Raw genomic sequence first — 21,411 nt, forward strand, 5'->3', positions numbered from 1 at the left:
GTATACACATTTTAAGAAAGGAAAAAACTGTGTGAATTGTAATATTCAATATATATACTGAAAACAAAAGATGAATACAAGTCATGTTTGACTTCTTCAATTAAAAGAGGTGCTCAGAGTAGTTACCATCAGCGTCCAGACACTGTGATTATGGCGAACTACTGCTTGAGCAGAGATAACATCTCTTAAAAGTGTGTATACATTCTTTTGGCACCCCCAGTACGTATGCCACCTTTGACTCAGTAAACCTATGTTTTAAAGTTTATTGTAAAGAAAGAATTGAAGAGGAAAAATATGTGTGTATAGTAGCATCATTTGTATTTTTCAAATTAGGAAGCATGCTAACATCTAAAATGATAAGTTCACCACAAAATAGTACTTGTGGTTTAAAAGGTTAAAAATAATTGCAAAAACCACAATAACTTTTGCACCAACCTAATAACGTATCTTGATGGTGTATATCATGCTACAGCCTTTTTTTGGGATTAAATGTACGAATCATCCATGAAGGAAAAGAACTCTAACTGAAGGGAGGCCAAGTAGAGGCTGGGTGGTCTTCTGCAGTTACGGGAGAAAGCTGTGGAGCTCTTTTATGAGGATGTTTCCATGTATTTTCTTACTCTGTTTCAAAATACAAGCCCTATAGATTAGATATCTTTTTTGTGACTCTGCAAAAATACCATATTCTTTAGTTTTTTTCTCAAACCTGTCACTTTATGCCAACTTTTATAGTAGAAAAAAATAACTGTCCTAGAAGTAGAGTTGAGTTGAGTTTGGCCTTTGTACTGACAGCATGAATTAAGGGATGTCAAGTGTGAAGAATTCCTTACTGTATTCGTGGTTTTCCCTTTTGTATGTATTAAAGGGATTTCCCAGTTATTGAGGAAGTTAATAAATTTAACTCCAAATGGTTTGTTTTTATTTACTTTTTATCTCATTTACCTCTCTTCCCAAAAAGATAGATTGGAATGAAATAAAGTAGTACTAGTGTTGGGAGGATTTCACATAGACCTGACTGGCATCAGAGCTCAGCACATTTATTTAAATAGGGCTGTATGGGGATTGGAAGAATTTTAATGTGATTTAAATGCAGACCCAAGGAGATTTCTGAGTATGACTATAGATTTTACGCCAAAACTTACTAATGAGAATGACGCCTAATTCTGGAATGTAGGAGGGAGTAAAAAGTATCTTGTTTTTTCTACATGACATGGCTGGCTGTACACTTGTCTCCTAAACAATTCAGGATATTGCTTTTTTCTTTCTTTTTTTTTTTTTGGTAACCTGAAGTTCCCATTTTAGTGGATATAGTGAATAGGTCCAGCCATTTTTTAAAAAGTTGGATATCAAATACTGAATCTTAGTTTGCCTTATTTATGGGAGGCGAAGATGTGAGAGGTACTTGAGAATAGGTAGTGTTCTGAAAAGAACCCAAATTCTCCTTTACTTCTGTTCATTTTCTTAGCAAAAGCAGTTGGATTAAACTTTAAAACACAGATACCTAATTGGAAGGGTTTTGCCTTATTCATTCTTTACTGTGAATTAGTTTAATCAGATGAATGGATTAGAAGAAGAAATCTCAGATTTTTTTTTTAATAGTTGATTTGTTCTGGGAGGAGTTGAGGAAAATAAGTGAGAAAGAATACATAGTTTTTGATGGTGAGGTACATGAGCAGGGAGACTGAAACAAAAGTTAACTGTTAGTGTGATGCTTTCTAAATGCCAGATACTGTTCAAAGCCCTTTACATATATTAATTTGATGATCATAGCAACCCTTTGACCACTAGTATCTCCATTTTGTAGAAGAATTTGAGGCATTGAGAGGTTAAGTAGGTGATTTATTTTTTGGGAAAGCCTGGGTCAGCATGATTGCCCTGAAAATGTTGGAGACAGTATAGAGCTTCATTTAATGTAAAGGTGGACTTTTTTGAGATGAAGGAACTATGTTGCCAGAAGTAGAAGTACGCAAAAGACTGTATTCTTGGAAACTTACCTCTGAGAAATATCTCAAATGCAGCCTTAAGTATTCTAATTGTAGGTTGTTGGTTTATGAAGTTTTTGCCTGATGAGGGGGCCTCAGGGCATCACTTACTTTCCAAGTTACGTTCCAGTCACACAAACATGCTTAAATCTCTGTTGATTTTTCTCTCTCCTCCTCTCCTTCCTTTCCCTCTCTCCACTTTCTTCTTTTGCCCCATTGTCCCTTATTCCCTCATCTCCCTGTTTGAGGTGACTGCCTACTTTACCTCCTTCCCCTCTCCCCATTTCTGTCACTTATATAGAAAAACCATCTTTTATCCCTTTAACTTCTTCAGCTGATTGTCCCCCTTTTCTGACTTTTACCATTAAACTTCTTTTTTAAAAAAAAAAATTATTGGGGAACACTGTGATTCCCCAGGGCTCATCAGCTCCAAGTTGTTGTCCTTCAGTTTAGTGGAGGGCGCAGCTCAGCTTCAAGTCCAGTCGCCGTTTTCAATCTTTAGTTGCAGGGGCCGCAGCCCACCATCCCATGCGGGAATTGCACCAGCAACCTTGTTGTTGAGAGCTCGTGCTCTAACCAACTGAGCCATCCGGCTACCCCTAAACTTCTTAAAAACAAAAGAGAGACAGCAGTTGCCATTCTTCACTTACTTACTTTTTAACTTCTTGTCATCTGACCCTCTGCTTCTGAGTCAAATTAATGGATTTTTCTCCTTCCTTTTTTCTCTCTGTAACAGTTAACCTTCCTGATCTCTATTTCCTTGAAATTCTCATTACCCTTCTTTTGTGATGTTGTATTACTTTGATGCTTCTTTTGCCAGTTCTTTTTCATCATGCTATCAATGTATCCAAAACGGGAAGTAATTACCTTACTTCCAAATTTGTTCTTTCCAGTTTCTCTCTTTTGATTAATAGAAACATTAACTCATTAACATTAAATTTTCCTGGCCCATTTTCCCCCCTAATTCTTTCATTCAGCAAATATTTCTGGAGTGTCTACTATGTACCAGGTGGTTATTCTAAGTTTTGGAATTTCAACAATGAATAAGAGATAAAGTTCCTGACTTGTAGAGATTACATTCTAGTGGAGAATACAATTAATAAACAGATATTTAATTGGGTGGAGGATAAAGTACTCTAAACCAAGGGTTTAGAAGGCAGTGATGAGAGTATGTACTGTTTTGGACAAGATCATTAGGGAAGGATTCTCCGAGAAGGTGATGTTTGTGTGAAACTTGAGTGAAGCAAGAGTGAGCTGTATGTATATCTGGGAGAAAAGAGCTCCAGGCAGAGGAATTACCAAGTACAAAGACCCTGAGATGGCCTTATGCTTTCCTGTGTTCAGGAAAGGCCAGTGTCACTGGTGCTGAATGAGTCATAGAGTGGTGGGAGATACATCAGAGCAGTTCATTGGGGGAAGATCTTAGAACCTGTGGGCCCTGACTAGGATTTTGGACATTAATCTAAATGTGTTGGTAAGGATTTGGAGGTTCTTAAACAGAAGAATGGTAACGTGATAAGGCTTAACATGTTGTTTAGAAGCATCACAGTGATGACTGTGTGGGAGAATAAATTGTGTGTATGTGTGGGAGGTAGAGAGAGTGGCACTAGAGGAACCTGGGACACTGGGAGTCTATTGATGAGAGATGATGGTGATTTGGAGTAGACTGTCAGCTGTGGAGGTGGCAGATGGTCAGGTGAGTGATAGGTTTTGCAGGTAGAGCTAGCAGGATATGCTGATTGCTTGGATGTGGGATATAAGAAGAGATGAGCTAAGGATAGTTCTAGAGTTTTAGGCTTGAACAGCTACTTGAATAAATGGAAGTTCCGTTCTGGGAATACCCCAGGAGGGGCAGTTTTATTGAGGAGAGTGAGAATGGGTAGAATCAGTGTTTATTTTCAATATACTAAGTTTGAGGTACTTATTAGACAACCTAGTGGAGATGTCAAATTACACTCCTCCAGAAGGCAACCGAGTTGGGGCTGGAAAAATAACTTTGAGAGTTATCCAGTATAGATGGGACGATAGATGGGATGAGATCACTTAGGGAGGAGTGAGTGCAGATGAAGAGGAGAAATGGGAGGACTGAACCCTTAATTCCTTGTGCAAGGAGAGGATCTAACAAAGAGTACTGAGAAGTGGCTAGTGAGATAGGAGGATGTGATATCCAGGAGCTAAGTGAGGAGAAAGGGATTCAAGAAGGGGAGAAGGTCCAGCTGTGTCCGATGATGTTAGGAAATGGAATAAGATAAAACCTAATAATTGATCTTTGAATTTGACTTGCTAAATCTTGTTGGTTCTGCTTTGCAATATGGCTCTAAAATCATAACATATCTTTTCACTGTCTACCAAGAAACACTATTAATCAGGCTTTAATCACTTTTCTCCTGGATTGTTTTCCTGTTTTGAATTGTTCCTTTTTCTCCTAATTATAATAGGAAATGCATTCTCATTGTAGAAAATGTGAAAAGGCAGTGCAACAATGATTAAAAAATCCACAACTCCTTGTCTAACTTACCATTAGAGATAGTGACTGATAATACTATTATAGTGCTTTTTTCTCTATCCATTTCTATCCATTCATGTTTGTAACACATACATTGTATGTATATGCCTTTCTATAAAATTGAGATGAAAAGTAGCCTTAAATTTTGCTTTTTTAAATGAAATTGGTGGAACTATTAATATAATGTTAACCAATTCTTAGAGAGTATATATAAATGTGTGGCAACATAAGTATTCAATCATGGTGGAATAGCCTCTTAACTCAACAACTCCCCATTTTTCTCCCCTCATTATATCTTAAATGAATCCTGATGAATTTTCCTAAAGTATTCTTCTGTAAACCTTTGGTGCATAGTATAGTGATGCTCTGTTTTTGAGAGTAATACGTGCATATGGCAGGAAACGTGGAAAATAGGAAAAAAAGTATATTCTTTTGTAGAATAACTTTAAATTTCATCTATTTCCTGCTAATCTTTTTTTCTGTTTGTCTAAATGTAAGGATAATAGTATGTTTCCTAGGCAGCATTTTTTTCGTAATCCATTATTTTTTCTATATAATTTTTTAGTCAAAGTGTATTAGTTTTGTGATTCTGTTTTGTTGTCAAATTGCTCTTCAAAAACTTTGTACCATTTGAAAGTATATTTATAAGGAATTTTGTTCTCTTTAAATTTTAGGATAGACCACTATCTTGTTGAGCTCTTTTAAATGAAGTTCTACTTGGATACAAAGATGAGGACTAGATTACTTCTTGAGGTTCCTTCTAACCCCTAGGATGAAGATAATAACTAACATTTGTATAGTGCTCTAAGTTTACAAAGTGAGTTCTCATACATCATCTCACTTGATCCTCACAACAGCCCTGTGAGGTAGGTAGGACAGGTATTGTTATTCTCATTTTAGAGATAAAGAAACTGATAGGTTAAGTGACTTGGTCAAGTTTTATTTAAATATTTTAGCAGGGATTTGAATTCAGGTCTTCTGATCTAAATAAACACATTCTTTTTACAAGATTTCATACAACTGCACATTTAGATTTGCTATATGTCTGAGTTAAGGTGCATTTGTTATATAGAGAAATAAACCCAATGACAATGTAAAGATTATTTCAGTGTTTATATTTTCTTCAGTAGTTCCCAATTCTTTTGCATATCTCCCCACCCCATTAAATGAATGACTGTTTCTCTTTTGACTAGGAGAAGGTAATTTAATTATAGCTATATTAGACACCTACCATTTTCTCTAACATTTGGGGTAGGGGAAAGTTGCATGGTGTTTTTCGTGTGTGTGCGCTACCACTCTAAAGTACATCTACAAAGCATAAAGTCTAAGGAATAGAATTCCAGTTACAACTAGAAGCTTTCATTTTAGCATGAACCTATATCACAAGCTTTTCAAGGATATTAAACTCTTTGGTACTACTTTAACCAAAATTGGGATAATTGAGTACTCAGGTATAGTTGCTTATTATGTTCTCAAAGGTACATTGAGAGTGATTCCATGTGAAGGTTAAACCAAGAAAGATTATAGCTAATCTTCACTTTACTAGTTACTTCATAAGGTAGAAGTTTGTAAAACTAAATTGGGAGCTTATTAGTTGCAATATCACATATTAGGAGTAGATTTAGATTTTCACGATTACACACTATTGTATTAAACTGTCTCACAGTGTTTTTTGTACTGCCATCAAGTACTTAACATCCCCAATAGTTTTTAGAAGTAATTTTTTTGTTGTTTTTGTTTTTTTCTAGTTGTTGGTCTTGACGATATTATGGACGAAGGAGTTGTTAAAGAAAGTGGCAATGATACCATTGATGAAGAAGAACTGATTTTACCTAACAGGAATTTGAGGGACAAAGTAGAAGACAATTCAGTGAGATCACCAAGAAAATCACCACGTTTAATGGCACAAGGTAATCCTTCCAAAGATTACCTAGAAAATCAAAGGTGTAGGGACAGATGTGATAAATTGTCAACTTGCTTAGCATTTTGATAATAATTTTGAAATTATACAAATTTTTTGGTATAATTTAAAATTTTTTTTATTGAAATTATATTCACATAATTTAAAGAGTTGACTAGTTTTGTAAGTTTCCAATACTTGCCACCCCACTATTTCCATTTCCCTAGAAGAAACCACTATTAACTTGCAGCTGGTTTTATTACATTTTTTTGATATTTGCTTTCATGTCTTAGTAACATATGTATATTGCTACTTTTTGATTTTCTGATGTAGGTATTTATTGACTTCCCACCTTGGATGGCGAAAATTTAGCATTCTATTCTCTTGTTCCAAACACACAAAAGGGCGTTTTTTTCATCTTTCTACATAATTTTGTTACAGCAGTAGTAATTATTTATGTTAGTGTTAACATGATTTTTGTATGCTCTCAGAGATGATCTATTTAATAAACTATGGTTACTTTTTGTATACAATTTTTTGTTTTTCTGACTTAATAATTGCTTTTGTTGTTCATTTGCTTAGTTTTATACATTTGTAGTTTTCTGCATACGTGTCAGTACACCCCGCCTACTCTGCCAGTTGTCTTAATCTTTCCTAAAGATATTTGTGCGTATCAGATATTCTTTTATTTTCATTTTATTGAAGAAGTATCTCTTGGAGCCTTATGATACGCTCTTGTGTGGACTGGTGTGTTAGCCCTCTAAGCCTGATGCACAGCTGTTTTCCAGGGCTCTCCCTTTACAGTTTGATGATTTTGTTCTGTGTTGCAGTTCTTATTTCCTCTGTTTTGGTTTAACTCCTTTGTTTTGGTGACACACCTCTTCTAGTAATTTTGTGAGAAAAAAGAACATGGAGATAGATATTTTTAAACTTTGTATGTTTGCAAATTATTCTGTTCTCATATTGGAATCATGGTCTGTTTGAACATAGAATTCAGGATTGGAAATTATTTTCCGTCAGAAATTTGAATGTGTTGTTCCATTTTTCTCTAACTTCAGTGTCGTTGAAAAGTTTATTTTGGTGTTCCGTTCCCACCCCCACCCCCCCTTTTATGTTAGTTGCTTTCTGTTGGAAGTTTGTGGAATCTCTTCTTCGACTCTAGTACTTCCATATTTCTGATAATGTATCTTGGTGTGGGTGTGCTTTACGTATCGAACTGGGTATTTAGTAGGTCATTTTAGTCTGAAAACGATTGTTACTCAATTCTGGGAAAATTTCTTGAATTGTTTTGTTGGTAATTACCTTCATTTTCTCAGCTCTTGATTTTTGGAACTCCTGTTATTCAAGTGTTTGATAGAAGGGACTGTCTTCTGTTGTCTTCATCTTGCCTACTTTCCAACTCTTTGTCTTTTTCCTGTACTTGCTGAAATTTCCTCATGTTTATCCTCAAACTTTTCTATGAAGTTTTGCATTTCTAATTTCAGAATTTTGTTTTGTTTTGGGAACAGTCCTTTTTGTAACGTTCTAGTCTTGTTTCATGTGTGCAATATCTTCTGTTGTCTTTTGTAAGGTAACTCTGGTGTTTAAAAATTTTTTTTGTCTTTAATAGTTTCTTTTTCTTCCACGTTGTAATTTTGTTTAACTTCAATCTTTTATGTTAGAGATTTCCTTAAAATGTCTGATCCTTGATTGTTTGCTCATGTTTAGGAGTAGAGAACTAAAACTGTGTGGAACATTTTAATGTGTGGGTTGACTTTTGTTAACTGTAAGTGTCACTATGTGGTGATCTGGCTGTGCTGGTTTTTGAAAGAATCCCTGATGTCAGAAATTTGGTTATTCTCCTTAGGTTCATTGGATTGCTAGCATATAAGAGCCCTTGAGGGAAGTTGACTAGGATGTCGTGGTTTTCAGTATACACACATTTGCTTAATCTCACAAATTTCGGTGTACTTTACCCACTCTATCTGTGACTGATGTTCCTTAGTCTAGAAGGAATTAGCCCTGTTTTACACAGCAGAGAATTAGCCCTCCAGTCTGGGATTAGGACCTGGGGGGGGGGGGGAGATATCTAACTGCTTCTTAAATAGCTTTCAGCTTTTCTCATGTTAACCACCTGCCTTCATCCCCACTTTGGAATCATCTGCAGTCACCAATTCCTAAGCCTTTTCCATCTACATCAGTTACTTGATATTTGTTGTTTGGCTTCCAAAATACTATTTTCTCCTGTTCTTTCTTTCCTTTTAGATTCATGCATTTTCTAGAGCTTTAGTGGGGTTTTGAGAGGTGGATTAACGTACATGCATATATTTATTTTATCATCTTTATCTCAATTTATGTTTTTAATCAGTTACTTGGTATATACTTGCGACTTTGAGAAATGAAAAGAATAAAATTTGAACATTATAGACAAATAATTTTTGGCCTAAATAACCAGTCTTCTAGCTAAGGCAGTTAATTTTTAGAGGAGCAAAAGTGACTTTATTCTTTGCTCAGTAAATCAGTTACAGTTACAAAATAATTTATCTGAATACCTTCGCAGTTGATATGCTATTCATTTGTCATTTGTAGCAACTACTTAGTTCATGGGTGTTGAAACTTCTTCGTTTAGTTTATATCAAGGCAGATGGATAAAATAGAGCTGTAAATTATTACAAGCTGTCGTCAGATCTTTAAAAATCATCTAAAGATTGACAGCAAACCATTAAAATTTTAGTTCAAAAATGTGATACAGCTGAGCATGTGATAAACAGTTCATAATCCACTAAGTAATTTTTAAAAGTTGTTGAGTATTTACCTAATAACCAAATATTGTGCCAAGTCCTGGGAGAAATTAGGAACGGTCTTTAAGCTTAGAATGGCCATATAATTTCTTGTCCAAACTGGGACACTTGAGAGTGAAATAGTGTGCTATCACTTAGAATTTATAGACAAATAGGGACATACGATATCTTCAAGAGTCTCATAGTTGAGTGATGTATGACAAATTAAGGAAATGTTCTAAATATTAGTGCATAGCAAAGTTTTGCATTGAAAAGGAGACTTCAAAAAAAATTGGTAATATTCAATTTTTATACAGTTGATTCAGAGGCATTGGATATGCATAAGTTTGGCAATAGCTTTTTTACTTTTTATTTCAGTTTGTGGGTTGTTTTTCTACTTAGTGAATTATTTAGCTCTCTTTCTTTCCAGTTTTCTTTTCACTTTGTGTTTCTCTTTTCCCTGGAGTGTGTGTTAGGATAGGGAAAGGAAGAAAAACTCAAATTCATAGATTCTTTGTTTGCTAGAAGCATTATTAAAGGTGGGAAGCTTTATTATTTTCACACATTCTTCATTTTCTCTTAAGATAGATTTTCTTGGCTTAAATCTTTTTAATTGTAATTTTTCTTTTTGTTGATCTGTATCTAATACTCTAGTATATACTTCATTTCTTAGGAATAGCTTGAGCGCTAAAATGGTGATATGACTGAAGCACACTTGGAAAGGAATTAGAGTTCTTTTGAACCTGTGCTTTAAAATTCGCTAATTTTGTAATATGTTTGTAATATGTGGTTTAGTTCGGATTTTATTAGCACCTTAATTTGTTGTTTTATATATTTAAAAATATTTAATGTTTAAGACTGTATTTCAGTCTTGCTTTAAATTTAAGATGGGTATTAATGTAAACTCATTTAACTTACTTTACTCTCAGCTTACTTCTTATAGAAAAGAGACTTAATGAAAACATTTTTATCTTGTAGTAAGGTATAATAGTCTAAATTTTATAGAGGTTTTTTTTTACCCCTGCCAGAATTTATAGAACTTTGATAAACATACAATGTGTGTGTGTGTGTGTGTGTGTGTGTGTGTGTGTGTGTATAAAATCACCATCATGAATAACTAACTGTTCAGTACATTTTCTTTGAAACGATCAAATAAGTTTTGTAGTTGAGAATAAATAATTGATATTTTCTAAGTTGTATTGAAATAAAAACACATGGCAAAATAGCTAAGTTATTTTTATTTATTTTTTTCCCTTGTGATAGAACAAGTAAGAAGTTTGCGACAAAGCACTATTGCCAAGCGTTCAAATGCAGCACCTTTAAATAGCACAAAAAAAGCATCTGTGAAGACTGTGTCTGCACCTAAAGCAGGGGTGAAACAACCAGAAAGGTGTCAAATTAAAGAAGAAGCTTGTACATCACCGAAACCTGAGTACCATAAAGAGAGCAGAAGGAGTAGCCGACATACTGGACAAATTGAAGTGGTCCCACAAATTGAAGAATCTGTGTCTTCAAGTCATTCTTCAGTGCCATCTTGTCTTGAAATGAGGGATGAAGCTGGATTAGATTCTAAGCAGAAATGTGATAATCAGGGAAAAGCAGATGTGCCATCTCATGAATTAAATTGTCCACTCCTTTCAGAGACTTGTGATAGTATTGAAGAAAAAAAAAATGAAGCTCTGGAATGTAAAATCAAGACTGTTAGTAGCCCATTGTTTACATTTTCCGATAAAGAAGAACATGAACAGAATGATTCTACTTCAGATAAAATGGATGAGACTGTTGTTGAAGAAATGAGGGCAAAGGGGAAAGTTGAACAAGAGTCAAAGGAACCAGTAAAATTATCCCATGATGGTGACCAAATTGTTGAAGATCCTGCATCTTCTGCTGCTCTCTCTCGTGATGCTGCTTGTTCAAATTCAAATAAGACCGAAAAGAGCCTTGTAGGTGTGTCCAGTTCTGTGGATGAAGTAAATGAATGTAATTTGGAATTCAAGAATGCCATGGAAGTTTCTGATAAAGCTAAGAACTCCTTTCATAGAAATGAAATAGAATCATTGGGTTATTGTAAAGACATAGAGTCTGATCATAAACAGTTGGAGAGCACCGAATTTAGTAATTCAAACTTAGAGGTGGTTGATGCTCGTGCTTTTGAACCAGAAAGTACTATTTTAGAAAATGCTATTTGCGATACGCCTGACCAAAATTCTAAACAGTTGAATATTACCGAAAGTATTAAAATGGATTCTCATGAAACAGCAAACCTTGAGGATGATAGAAATAGCCCGTCAAGTAGTGTTTCTTGCTTAGAGTCAAAAAACATAAAATCCAAACACACAAAACTTGTAATTCATTCTAAGCAAAACATGACCACAAATACTATGAAAAAAATTGTTGCAGCAAAGCATGAATTAATACATAGCAAAACTAAAGTTAGTATCAAAAGTGTGAAACGAAACGCTGATGAGTCAGAATCTCAGCAAAATTTTCATAGGCCAGTCAAAGTGAGGAAAAAACAAGTTGATAAGGATTCAAAGATTCAGAGTTGTAATTCTGGGGTTAAATCAGTGAAAAATCAAGTTCATTCTATATCGAAAAAAACACAAGATCAAACTTTAGTACAGATTTCCAAACCCGTAGCTCATTCTTTGAGTGATAAGCCTCATGGTCACCCTGGTTGCTCTAAAGAACCCCATCATCCTGCACAAACTGGACACTTATTACATTCCTGCCAGAAACAGTGCCATAAGCCCCAGCAGCTGGCTCCAGCGGTGAAAACCAATAGTCATGTGAAGGAAGAGCTTGAACATGCAGGTGGTGTAGAGCATTTTAAGGAGGAGGATAAACTGAAACTAAAAAAACCTGAGAAGAACCTACAACCCCGCCAAAGAAGAAGCAGCAAAAGTTTTTCTTTGGATGAGCCACCATTGTTCATTCCAGATAACATAGCTACCATAAAAAGAGAAGGCTCAGATCATAGCTCTTCATTTGAAAGCAAATATATGTGGACTCCCAGCAAGCAGTGTGGGTTTTGCAAAAAACCACATGGCAACAGGTGTGTGTGTGTGCGCGCGCGCACGTGTATGTGTGTGTGTGTGTGTGTGTGTGTGTGTGTGTGGTGTACATTGAAGAGAAATTGCTTTTTTAGGGTGGGATTAGTATGAGAACTTCTTTATAGAAAGAAATTATTTTAACATGCAAAGACTTTTACAGAAAAAAATCTTTTATCAGTCCTGGATAAATGATAGAAAGGTGGAACCACTGAATTTACAAATATATCATCCTAGAACATTTTAAAAAGCATAGCCTAATTAACAGCTGGTATATATAGAAATGTTTTGTCATTGTAACCAGTTAGAGAGTGTAATTTAGTCATTACATCTGGGGAAAAAAAAACTTTGTGCTAATCAGAAAATTGTTATGCTGCTGTAGGTCTGTAAGTTACATATTTTATTTGGCTCTAAAAGAACCTAGTAATAAAGTGTGACGGCCATAATGCAAATACTATTTCTCTTTTGAACATTTTTTTTTTTTGTAAAAGGAAGCACACTATAACTTAATAGCACTACTTCATAACTATCAAACTGGACCTCGGAATGAATTTGATAACTAGAAAAACTTAAATTACACAGGTGAATTTTGTATGTACATGGAATGGAGGAACAACATGTATTTCTTTCTGAATTTTTTAGTGATTTGAAGGATTTTTTGTAAATTTAAATTTTTTAAGAATCGATTTTAGCACTGTCCTTCAGCATTCTTTCCTCAGGATTCGATGTTTCCTAGTTTTATGACACTGCCCCCACCCATGTATTTTATTTGCTAGCTTTTTAAGAAAGGAAAACGAAATGAAGTGGAGTTTGCAGCTGCAAGATTATCCTGTTCACATGTTCAGATTGCTGCTGGAACTTCTATCAACGTTGATATGATAAAAGAACATTATAACTTGGATGTTGTAATATTGTCTTTACTTGTGAAAGTAAATGTTAGAATGACTTCTCAGTACTATCAGATAATATAAAAATGAAATTTTTTAGGTAGGGACAGTTTAGTAAAGTGTGTTGTAATACATGATTTTGGTGTGACGACGGTGGTGGGAGAGTTGGTGGGAGGTCTTGGGGCTATTCTGTAAAAAATAACTTTATGTCAAAGGGTTTCTTCATTTGTGATTCCACTTGTGGCCTATTTTTAGTGTCAGTGGTTACTTTATAACAACATGTTCCAGTTTTTAAAAGTTGTGACTTATTTGAATATAGTGCTGTATTTGCTCTCACTTATGTGTTCTTTATAGTTTTTATTTAAAACACTTTATTCACATATTCTGAAGTGGACCTGCTAGATTTTCAGACCTAATAGAATTGGACTGGATAGTGCATTGAAGTGCTTTGTAAAGCCAGCTAGCTGTTTTCTTTCTGCTAGAATCTTCTAAAAGTCATCATGATTACATGTGGTTAGAGTAATAGAATAGTGAATGAGCTTTTAGAATGAAACTTTGGTGTAGAATTGGAAGGCATGTTAAGTATGTTATAATGTAGCTTTTTTGTAGATAAACTTATGTTCTGATGGCCTGGTCCTCAGGAGTTTACCTAGACTTTTTAATGGTGACTCACTTAAACATGAACAGTTAGTTATTTTCCTAAAATGAAGATGGGTTTTTACTTAATGCCGCCTTTTGGATCTACTCTAAAGCCTAGAATTTCTTTGCTTCAGTCTGGAAAATTACTGAGAGTATTAGTGGGATTTTGTGAAGGGATTTTGAATTCATTCTATGTAATTGATATGAATAATATATAACATTGGAAACAATCAATATTGGAAGCACCATTACACATTACTTCAATTTTGTGAATAAAGAACCCTAAATAATTGATTGTTTTTTTCTTTACATATTAAGTAGCCTTCACTACTTTGATACATTGTGCTTGTACACATTGAGATTACTCAAAAAATGCACCTGTCATGCTACATGTAGTTATTTTAAGTAATGCATAAGAATATGAATTTATTAGGAAGGGCCTATCTGAAAATAATTTTCATCCCTTTTTTTATCTCATGCACTAGCCACATTGAAAGCTGTTTGTTAATATGACATTTTCTAGCACTTGTGACAGCTTTGCTTGTGTAAAGACTATTTTAACTTCAGCATTTTACACATATTGAAACTGAGGTTAGCTTCTTATATGTGCTTCCAGTTGGAAATTATATTTTTTAATGTAGATTTGTTCATGGCATTCCAAATACAGTATTTGACCATAAACAACTTATATACATATTCTAAAGACAGTGGGTACTGACTCTTTAACAATTTACACTTCATGCCGAGTTCTTTTTCTTCTGTTTATTTTCCTGATTCAGCCTAAAAGTATACATAGTATTTTAAAAACCGGACTAATACTCATTTATAAAAATAAAAAAAATCAGTGTTACCTTTGAACTTTTAAGCATAAGCTAGTTGGTATTTTGGAAGGAAGAAGTCGTAGTCTTTATATTACCTTGTAGTTTCTAGCTCTCCAGAGGATATTTGTATCTTTAGTTTATATTACACTTCTTGCCCAGTTATAGAAGATTAGTATATTGGATGAAATTAAAAACAAATTAAGAAAATCTCCTTAGAATGGGTTCATAGCTTTTATACTCAAGAAATCTTTTTCTGAGAAGGAAATTTCCTCCTAGAATAAATATTCTGGTTTTCCTTCAGACTTCAAAAGTTTGATAGGTTGTTTTTTATCCCTGCAGATTAGGTTGTTAGTGACAGAAACATTGATTTAATGTTTATATGGAATTGAATCCTTTTATAAAAAAGAATGAGTACATATACATACACAGTAATGTGGTCTACATTTGTCACTTAAACACTTATCAGAACTGAAGGCCCATATTGTAACAGTTGCATTGCTCGTGAATGAAGGACATGAACTTGCTAAGAAGAGGAGTTCGCAGTGTTGCCTCTGATTTACTTGAAGAAACTTGAAAATTTTCTAAGACTGTATTTTGGTTTATGCCAAACAGATTAGAATTAAGATTGCATTTTAAATTAGTTTTTAATTATAGTAGACCTAGTTTAGTTCTTTGTTTTTAAATTTTGTGTATGAACATATAACAGTAGGAGAACAAACAAATATTTCCAAACTCATCCATTTAACTGATTTATGCTGACTTGGTCCACTTAATTGATCCAAAGCTAAACACAAAATTGATTATTTTTTTTTAATGAAATATTTAGCATCCAGATTGTAGTTTCCTTAAGCGATTTTGCCTGTTGGTAATCAGAAATTCAAGGACAGCAGAAAATGGGAGAGTAATTCTAGCTGTGTGATCCATACTGCCCTTCCTCGCACATTTTTAAACCATGAGGAGTAATATGAAAAGGGAAGAAAATATATTATCCCTTTTTGTGATGAATCATTTAAAAAATATGGTTCATGAAGTTCATAGTACTTCCAAGTTTTAACTCTAAAATTGATACATATTTACATTTTTGGGTATTCAGTTTCACTTTCAAGTTAATTACGTTTTCCCCAGGATGTGGAAATTTTTATAAATGTAACTTTTTTCTTGATTAGTCAGAATTTTATTTAGCTGCATTTTATACATAAAATCTAAACCATTAAGATCCATCTATAGATGGCACTAGAGATTTGCTTTTCAGAGCCTCTCAAGTTTGAGGAGACATTTCCAAAATAAACTTGAAATGAGGCATGGTGAAATAATTGCTTAATAAATTTCATGATTATAAAACTATTCCATGGTTAAATAAAATTTGAAATTCCTTAATGTGCTTTATAAATTGATATTTAGATTTGGGTTTGAGGCAAAAACAGTCAAGGTCATAGTGTAGGTATTTAAGTAATATCATTGAAAGTATTCCAGACTTGCTTTGAAGAAATCATAATATAGCTCTGACAGTGGAAATCAAGGGAAGTCACTATTTTTCCTTCAGTATTTCAAAGACATTCATATTAGTTGCTGTCAAGAAATAGCAGTTTTTATGACTGCAACCTGAAGTAGAAGAACTTTTAAGCACCTGTATTTTTCAAACAATTTTCTGTTGGCTGGAAGATTTATATCCTTGAAACATGGACTTGTCTCCCCAAACCCAGAGAAACCATTTCTGTTTTGCAAAGAAATACCACATTTTCTTTTTTTTTTTTAAAGTTTTCTTACTCGGTTTATGAATCCGGAACATTCTGGTTGTTTTGTTGGTTTTTACATAAGGCATGAGTGTTTTTTGCCTTTTGCTCTAGTCAAATTAATTGTTGAGGAAATGATGCCTTATCGGGTAAAGCTGGCACAGGCATTACCAGTTAAGGTAAAGAATGAATTATAGGCTTGAAGAAGTCAGATTTCCTTGATGCACAACAGCAGCATAGAATGGCACACAAGGAAGAAGAGGGCAGGTGTTGAGGATTGGGGTAATTGACATGACTTTTCAAGATACGCTCTAATGATTGAAACCGTTCTGACCGTTAACAGTTCCACCATTAGCAAGACAGGTGTATTTATTCATAGTTGGCCATACCGCTCTGTATGAAACCTTTAAGATCTTCCTGTTGGACCACAGGTTTATAACAGGAATTTTGGCAGTATGAGGTGCCACTGTTCATCAAAATCAGCAGTTTTTAAATCATTAAAGAATGATTTAGATCATTAAATCCTTTTGTCTTAATATTCGAAACATACCAAGAAATACTAACCTATAGAAGATAGGAAAGTATTAAACATGATTACGTAAGTGAGCTTTGTAGTTTTCCTAACAGTGGGTTGAAAGTATGTAAAAGTAATTTTGCCTTCAAATTGCTTTTTGTACATCTAATTTGCCATTTTATTCCAAAGTAATTCTAGATATTCTTTCTAGATTACAAAAACTTTTTGGAGTTATAAATCTCATATCCTTGGAGTTTTTCATTGGTTAGTGAAGTTATTAAAGTACAGTAAAGAGAAAACTTTTATAAGGAGATCGGAAATTAAAAAAAAAAATCAGCCTGAATATTAACATTTTCATGTTAATATATAATATTGATCTTTATGGGGAAAAAAAGTTGAAAGCACATGGTCAGTAGTATGGAAGTCCACACTCAAAAGTTCATAAAAAGATTTTTTAGTGAAATCAATGTGACACCATGAATCAATATTTTGAGCTCAAAGAATAGTTAACATAGTTAAGGTGGTTAATACACAATTTGAGAGACTCCATTATGTTAGTTTTTAAGTTGCATTTTTATTGCTATCTGGTTTTCTGTGTCATCTTAAAATGATTTGTTGGATAAATGATTTTTCTCTAGTTTTACGTATTTTATGTCTGTGGTGAATGTAATTTTAACTTCAGTGGGTTGTCTAATGAGATTATCACAAATCTTACCACCCTCAGTGGAGAAATGTTATTCTTTATTTTGTTGTTTTATAGAATATACTGACAAAGGTCAGTTGCTCTTTATTTTCATCTTTATGTGTCCCCCCCCCGCCCCCCAGTATTTTCTCATTCATACCAGGGGGAAATAGTTGACTTATTAAAAGTTCCATTTTCATAGAATATTATTTTCTTTGAAAACTTGCTCCATGTTGAATTGATAGAATGGGTAAAGATGGAAAATATGCAGAATATCAGAGTCAGATACTAAAAATTTCATTTGGGCTTATGACATTAGTTTAAAAAAAATGTATCAAATTAAAATATTTGTTTTTTTCCCCCCCCCAGGTTTATGGTTGGCTGTGGGAGATGTGATGACTGGTTTCACGGTGATTGTGTTGGGTTAAGTCTTTCTCAAGCACAACAAATGGGAGAGGAAGACAAAGAATATGTATGTGTGAAATGTTGTGCTGAAGAAGATAAAAAGACTGAAATAATAGATCCAGATATTTCGGAAAACCAAACTAAAGTTGAAGTCCAGAGTGAAGATAAAACAATGGAATATGAAAAGCTTGGGTTATCGAAGCACACACCAACAAATGACAAAACCAAATATATGGATGACACAGTGAAGCACAAGGTCAAAATTTTAAAACGGGTGAGCTTCTCACTAATGCATTTTTTTTTTTTTTTTTTTTTAATTTAAGAAATTTGTATAGACAATGAAACTTCGAAATTTCTCCTTAGGGCTTGTTCTGTACATTTTCAAACTTATTTTTCCATAAAAATAATGGATTTTTATTTAAAATATTGATAGTTTTGGTGAAACCTGGTAGTGACATCTTCAGAACATGCAGATCTTATTTCTTACAGTCTTTTGTGCTATTTCTAGTCCCTAGTTTGGTACATGGATTTTCTGTGGTAGGACACATGTGATCTTACGGTGTAGATTAAGTGTAAATTGTGGTTTCTTATAATTTTTTTAAAAAAGCTCTTTAGTCCATAAATACTGACTAATCCTTAAACCACATTTGGCATTTTTATTTTCAAGTGGAAGAGTTATTTTTCTCTCTGAAGAAAAGTAATCTTAATTCTTTTGACCTTTGTCCTAGTAGTTGCTTGGAACCCTCACCTCGTAATTTTTCTCTTAAAATGTGGTGTCTACAAAAGTTACCAGTTTTCTTCCATCTTACATGTTCTAACTGTCTTCTAAAAGTATTTTCTAAATAAAACTTCAAGATATGTAGTCAATTACAGAAGTGTATAAAGGACACAACACTTTACCTGATTAAATTTTCTTTATTTTCATTGTCTACCTTTTTATTACATTTGGTTTTTCTAATCATTGATTTGTTGTTCTTATAGATAGAGCTAGGGAGCACGGTGGTAACAAATGTATATGGACAGTCAAGTATCATCAAAAGACAATGAGCATATGTTGTAGAGTTGGATGGAACCTTGGAAGTCTTTTAGTTCAACCATTGAGATTTAAGAGCATAATAACATTTTCACCAAAGTCTCTGTTACTTACAAACTCAGTTCTTTCAGACACCCCTTATATGACAAATCTTGATTAAGTTCCAATTCACCAAATCCTCGTGGCATCCACAGTTTTCTGTCTGGTATGACGTTTTGAGAATCAGATTATGTTCTTCTGACATATGCTGTTGCTTTATTAGCAACAAAGTAATTGATAATGTAGAACTGAAAGCTCCATTGAGAACAATTTATAGCACACCTTTGCAAAGCTTCTATTTATCATTAAATATTAATCATGTCTTCTTGGATACAGTTTCTTGGCCATGTAGAAATACAGTTCATTTTGTTGTTTAGCTGAGTTTTCCCCATCTGGTCTAAAAAGACATAAAAAAACATTAACGTTATAACTGTTTTGAGAACCCCTATACCCAGTCTCTATCAGGAAAAGAACTGAGGTTAGTCTGACTTTGTAAATGCATGTGTTAATCCAAGTGATTATTGTGTCCTTTTCCTTTTGTTGATGAATTGTTGAATATTTGTTTAGACTTGTCTGATTTAAGTTTATGGAATCTGCTTTTTAAATATCTCTTATTATCCCTAGATTTTGTGTTGAACTATTTACTGAGTTCTATTGTGTGCCAAGCATGGTACCAGACTTGGGTAGATAATACTGATTGAAATATGTTCCTGCTCGCAAGTGAATCTAGTTGGAGAGGTAGAAAATAAGTAAATATAAAAATTAGAAGATTCCTAGCCTAGAGAAAATCAGTTTGTGTATGTACTGCCTTAAAACCTATGATCATATGTATAGACAGTGTTCTTCTCCCTGTCTTTCAGACACTAGTGTGATGTGAGTAATTACTCCAAGGGTCTCAGAATTCTGGCTTCACTAGTAGTTCTTTGTGGATTGTATTAGGACAAGAGTAGCAGGTATCCTGATGGTTTTTCTACCTTATCGGAGTTAAAATTGCCAATAGGTACACTGAGAAGTTAACTGATACACTTATAGGTGATTATGACTTCATTTGTTTTAGAATATAGTAGAAAATACACATATTTCTCCATAGTTTCTGTTTTCCATAGCCACAGCTAACTAAGAGAACGCATAATAACTTATACCAGATTTTCTTTTTTTATTGTTGTTGGGAACATGATCTCTATTTTTCAGTTCTCCTTTATATAGGAAAACTAAATAAGCTATTATGTATTCTGCAGAAAACAGATGCTTAAATGGAGTTTGAATGAAAAGGTGTATTTTTGTTGTTGAATTATTGTACTTCTTTAAAAAAACCCTTTAAACACTTACGGGGCTAAAGAATGGAATATACTTGATATCATAATAAGTTGTAATACTAGTTAATTCTTTTCATCTACATACTCTTGAGGCCTGTTTTATATTTAGAAATAGTTTAATAGTTTTCATTCTAATGCATTAAATATTATTTTTTCCAGGAATCTGGTGAAGGCAAAAACTCACCAGACTGTAGAGATAGTGAAATAAAAAAATGGCAGCTAGCTCCTCTTCGAAGGGTGGGACAACCACCTTTACCTCGGAGATCCTCAGAAGAAAAAAGTGAAAAAATACCAAAAGAGTCTACAACTGTTACATGCACAGGAGAAAAAGCTTCAAAACTAGGAAGTAAGACTAATTGAAAATACTAATGGTGGTGGTAGAAAATGAGTTTAGAGAAAATTATGATGGAACTTTGAAGCCATGAGAGAGTTAATATTTTTTTTGAATATAATGGGAAGCCTTTAAAGGATTTTTGTAAAAGGAATGATGGATCACTCTGGTTTTTCTGTGGAAATTGGATTGTAGGATGGAGGATAGGAGAGAAGGAGGGTAGACCGATTAGTAGTATCCAAGGAAAGAACGGATGGTAGCTTGGAGCAGAGGTACAATGCAGGTAGTGAGAGGTGGTCAGATTTAGATACATTTTATAGTAGAGTTGGCAGAACTTACCGATGGGTTAGATACAGGTAGGTGAAGGAAAGAGAGTCTTGGTAGATGATTAGGCAAGTGTTGGTGCTACTTACTGAGATTAGAAAGACTGAGAGAAGATTTGGGGAGGAGTATTGAAAAATTATGTTTTGAGCATTTTAACTTCAAGATGCTTATTAGACATCCAGGTGTTGATGTTTGAATAAACCTTGGCTGATGAGTCTGGAGCTTAGAGAAGAGTTTGGGGGATGGTTTATAAATTTGGGATATATCAATGCATACTTATTTAAAATCATGGACTTAGCAGCTACACAGAGAGTTCAATAATGAAGAGGCAGAAGCAGAGCCTTTGGGGCGCATCAGCATTTAGAAGTTGAGAAGAAGAGAGATGGTCTGTGAGGTAAGAGACCATAGTGGTCTGGAAGCCAGATGAAGTTTTAAGGAGGAGGGAGTGATCAAATCTGTCAAATGCTGTCTGGTCTGGACATCTAATAAG

The 21,411-nt window shown here is 34.0% G+C and overlaps 1 protein-coding gene across 11 annotated transcripts in view; it reads left to right on the forward strand.

The window, feature by feature from the left end:
* PHF3 (PHD finger protein 3) overlaps nucleotides 1-21,411 on the forward strand; it is a 76,387-nt gene that overhangs the window by 38,410 nt on the left and 16,566 nt on the right. For 4 of the 11 annotated variants that reach the window (XM_019738630.2, XM_019738633.2, XM_019738631.2 and 1 more), the window contains 4 exons: nucleotides 6,237-6,398; nucleotides 10,411-12,202; nucleotides 17,843-18,152; nucleotides 20,426-20,612. In XM_019738630.2, coding sequence (XP_019594189.2) covers nucleotides 6,237-6,398; nucleotides 10,411-12,202; nucleotides 17,843-18,152; nucleotides 20,426-20,612 — 2,451 coding nt within the window. Of the gene's footprint in view, nucleotides 1-5,162; nucleotides 5,355-6,236; nucleotides 6,399-10,410; nucleotides 12,203-17,842; nucleotides 18,153-20,425; nucleotides 20,613-21,411 lie in introns of all 11 variants that reach the window. The other 7 variants (XM_019738632.2, XM_074333147.1, XM_074333149.1 and 4 more) reach the window with 4 other exon arrangements.

This window comes from Rhinolophus sinicus, linkage group LG05 (genome assembly GCF_036562045.2).
Source record: "Rhinolophus sinicus isolate RSC01 linkage group LG05, ASM3656204v1, whole genome shotgun sequence".
Taxonomy (NCBI): domain Eukaryota; kingdom Metazoa; phylum Chordata; class Mammalia; order Chiroptera; family Rhinolophidae; genus Rhinolophus; species Rhinolophus sinicus.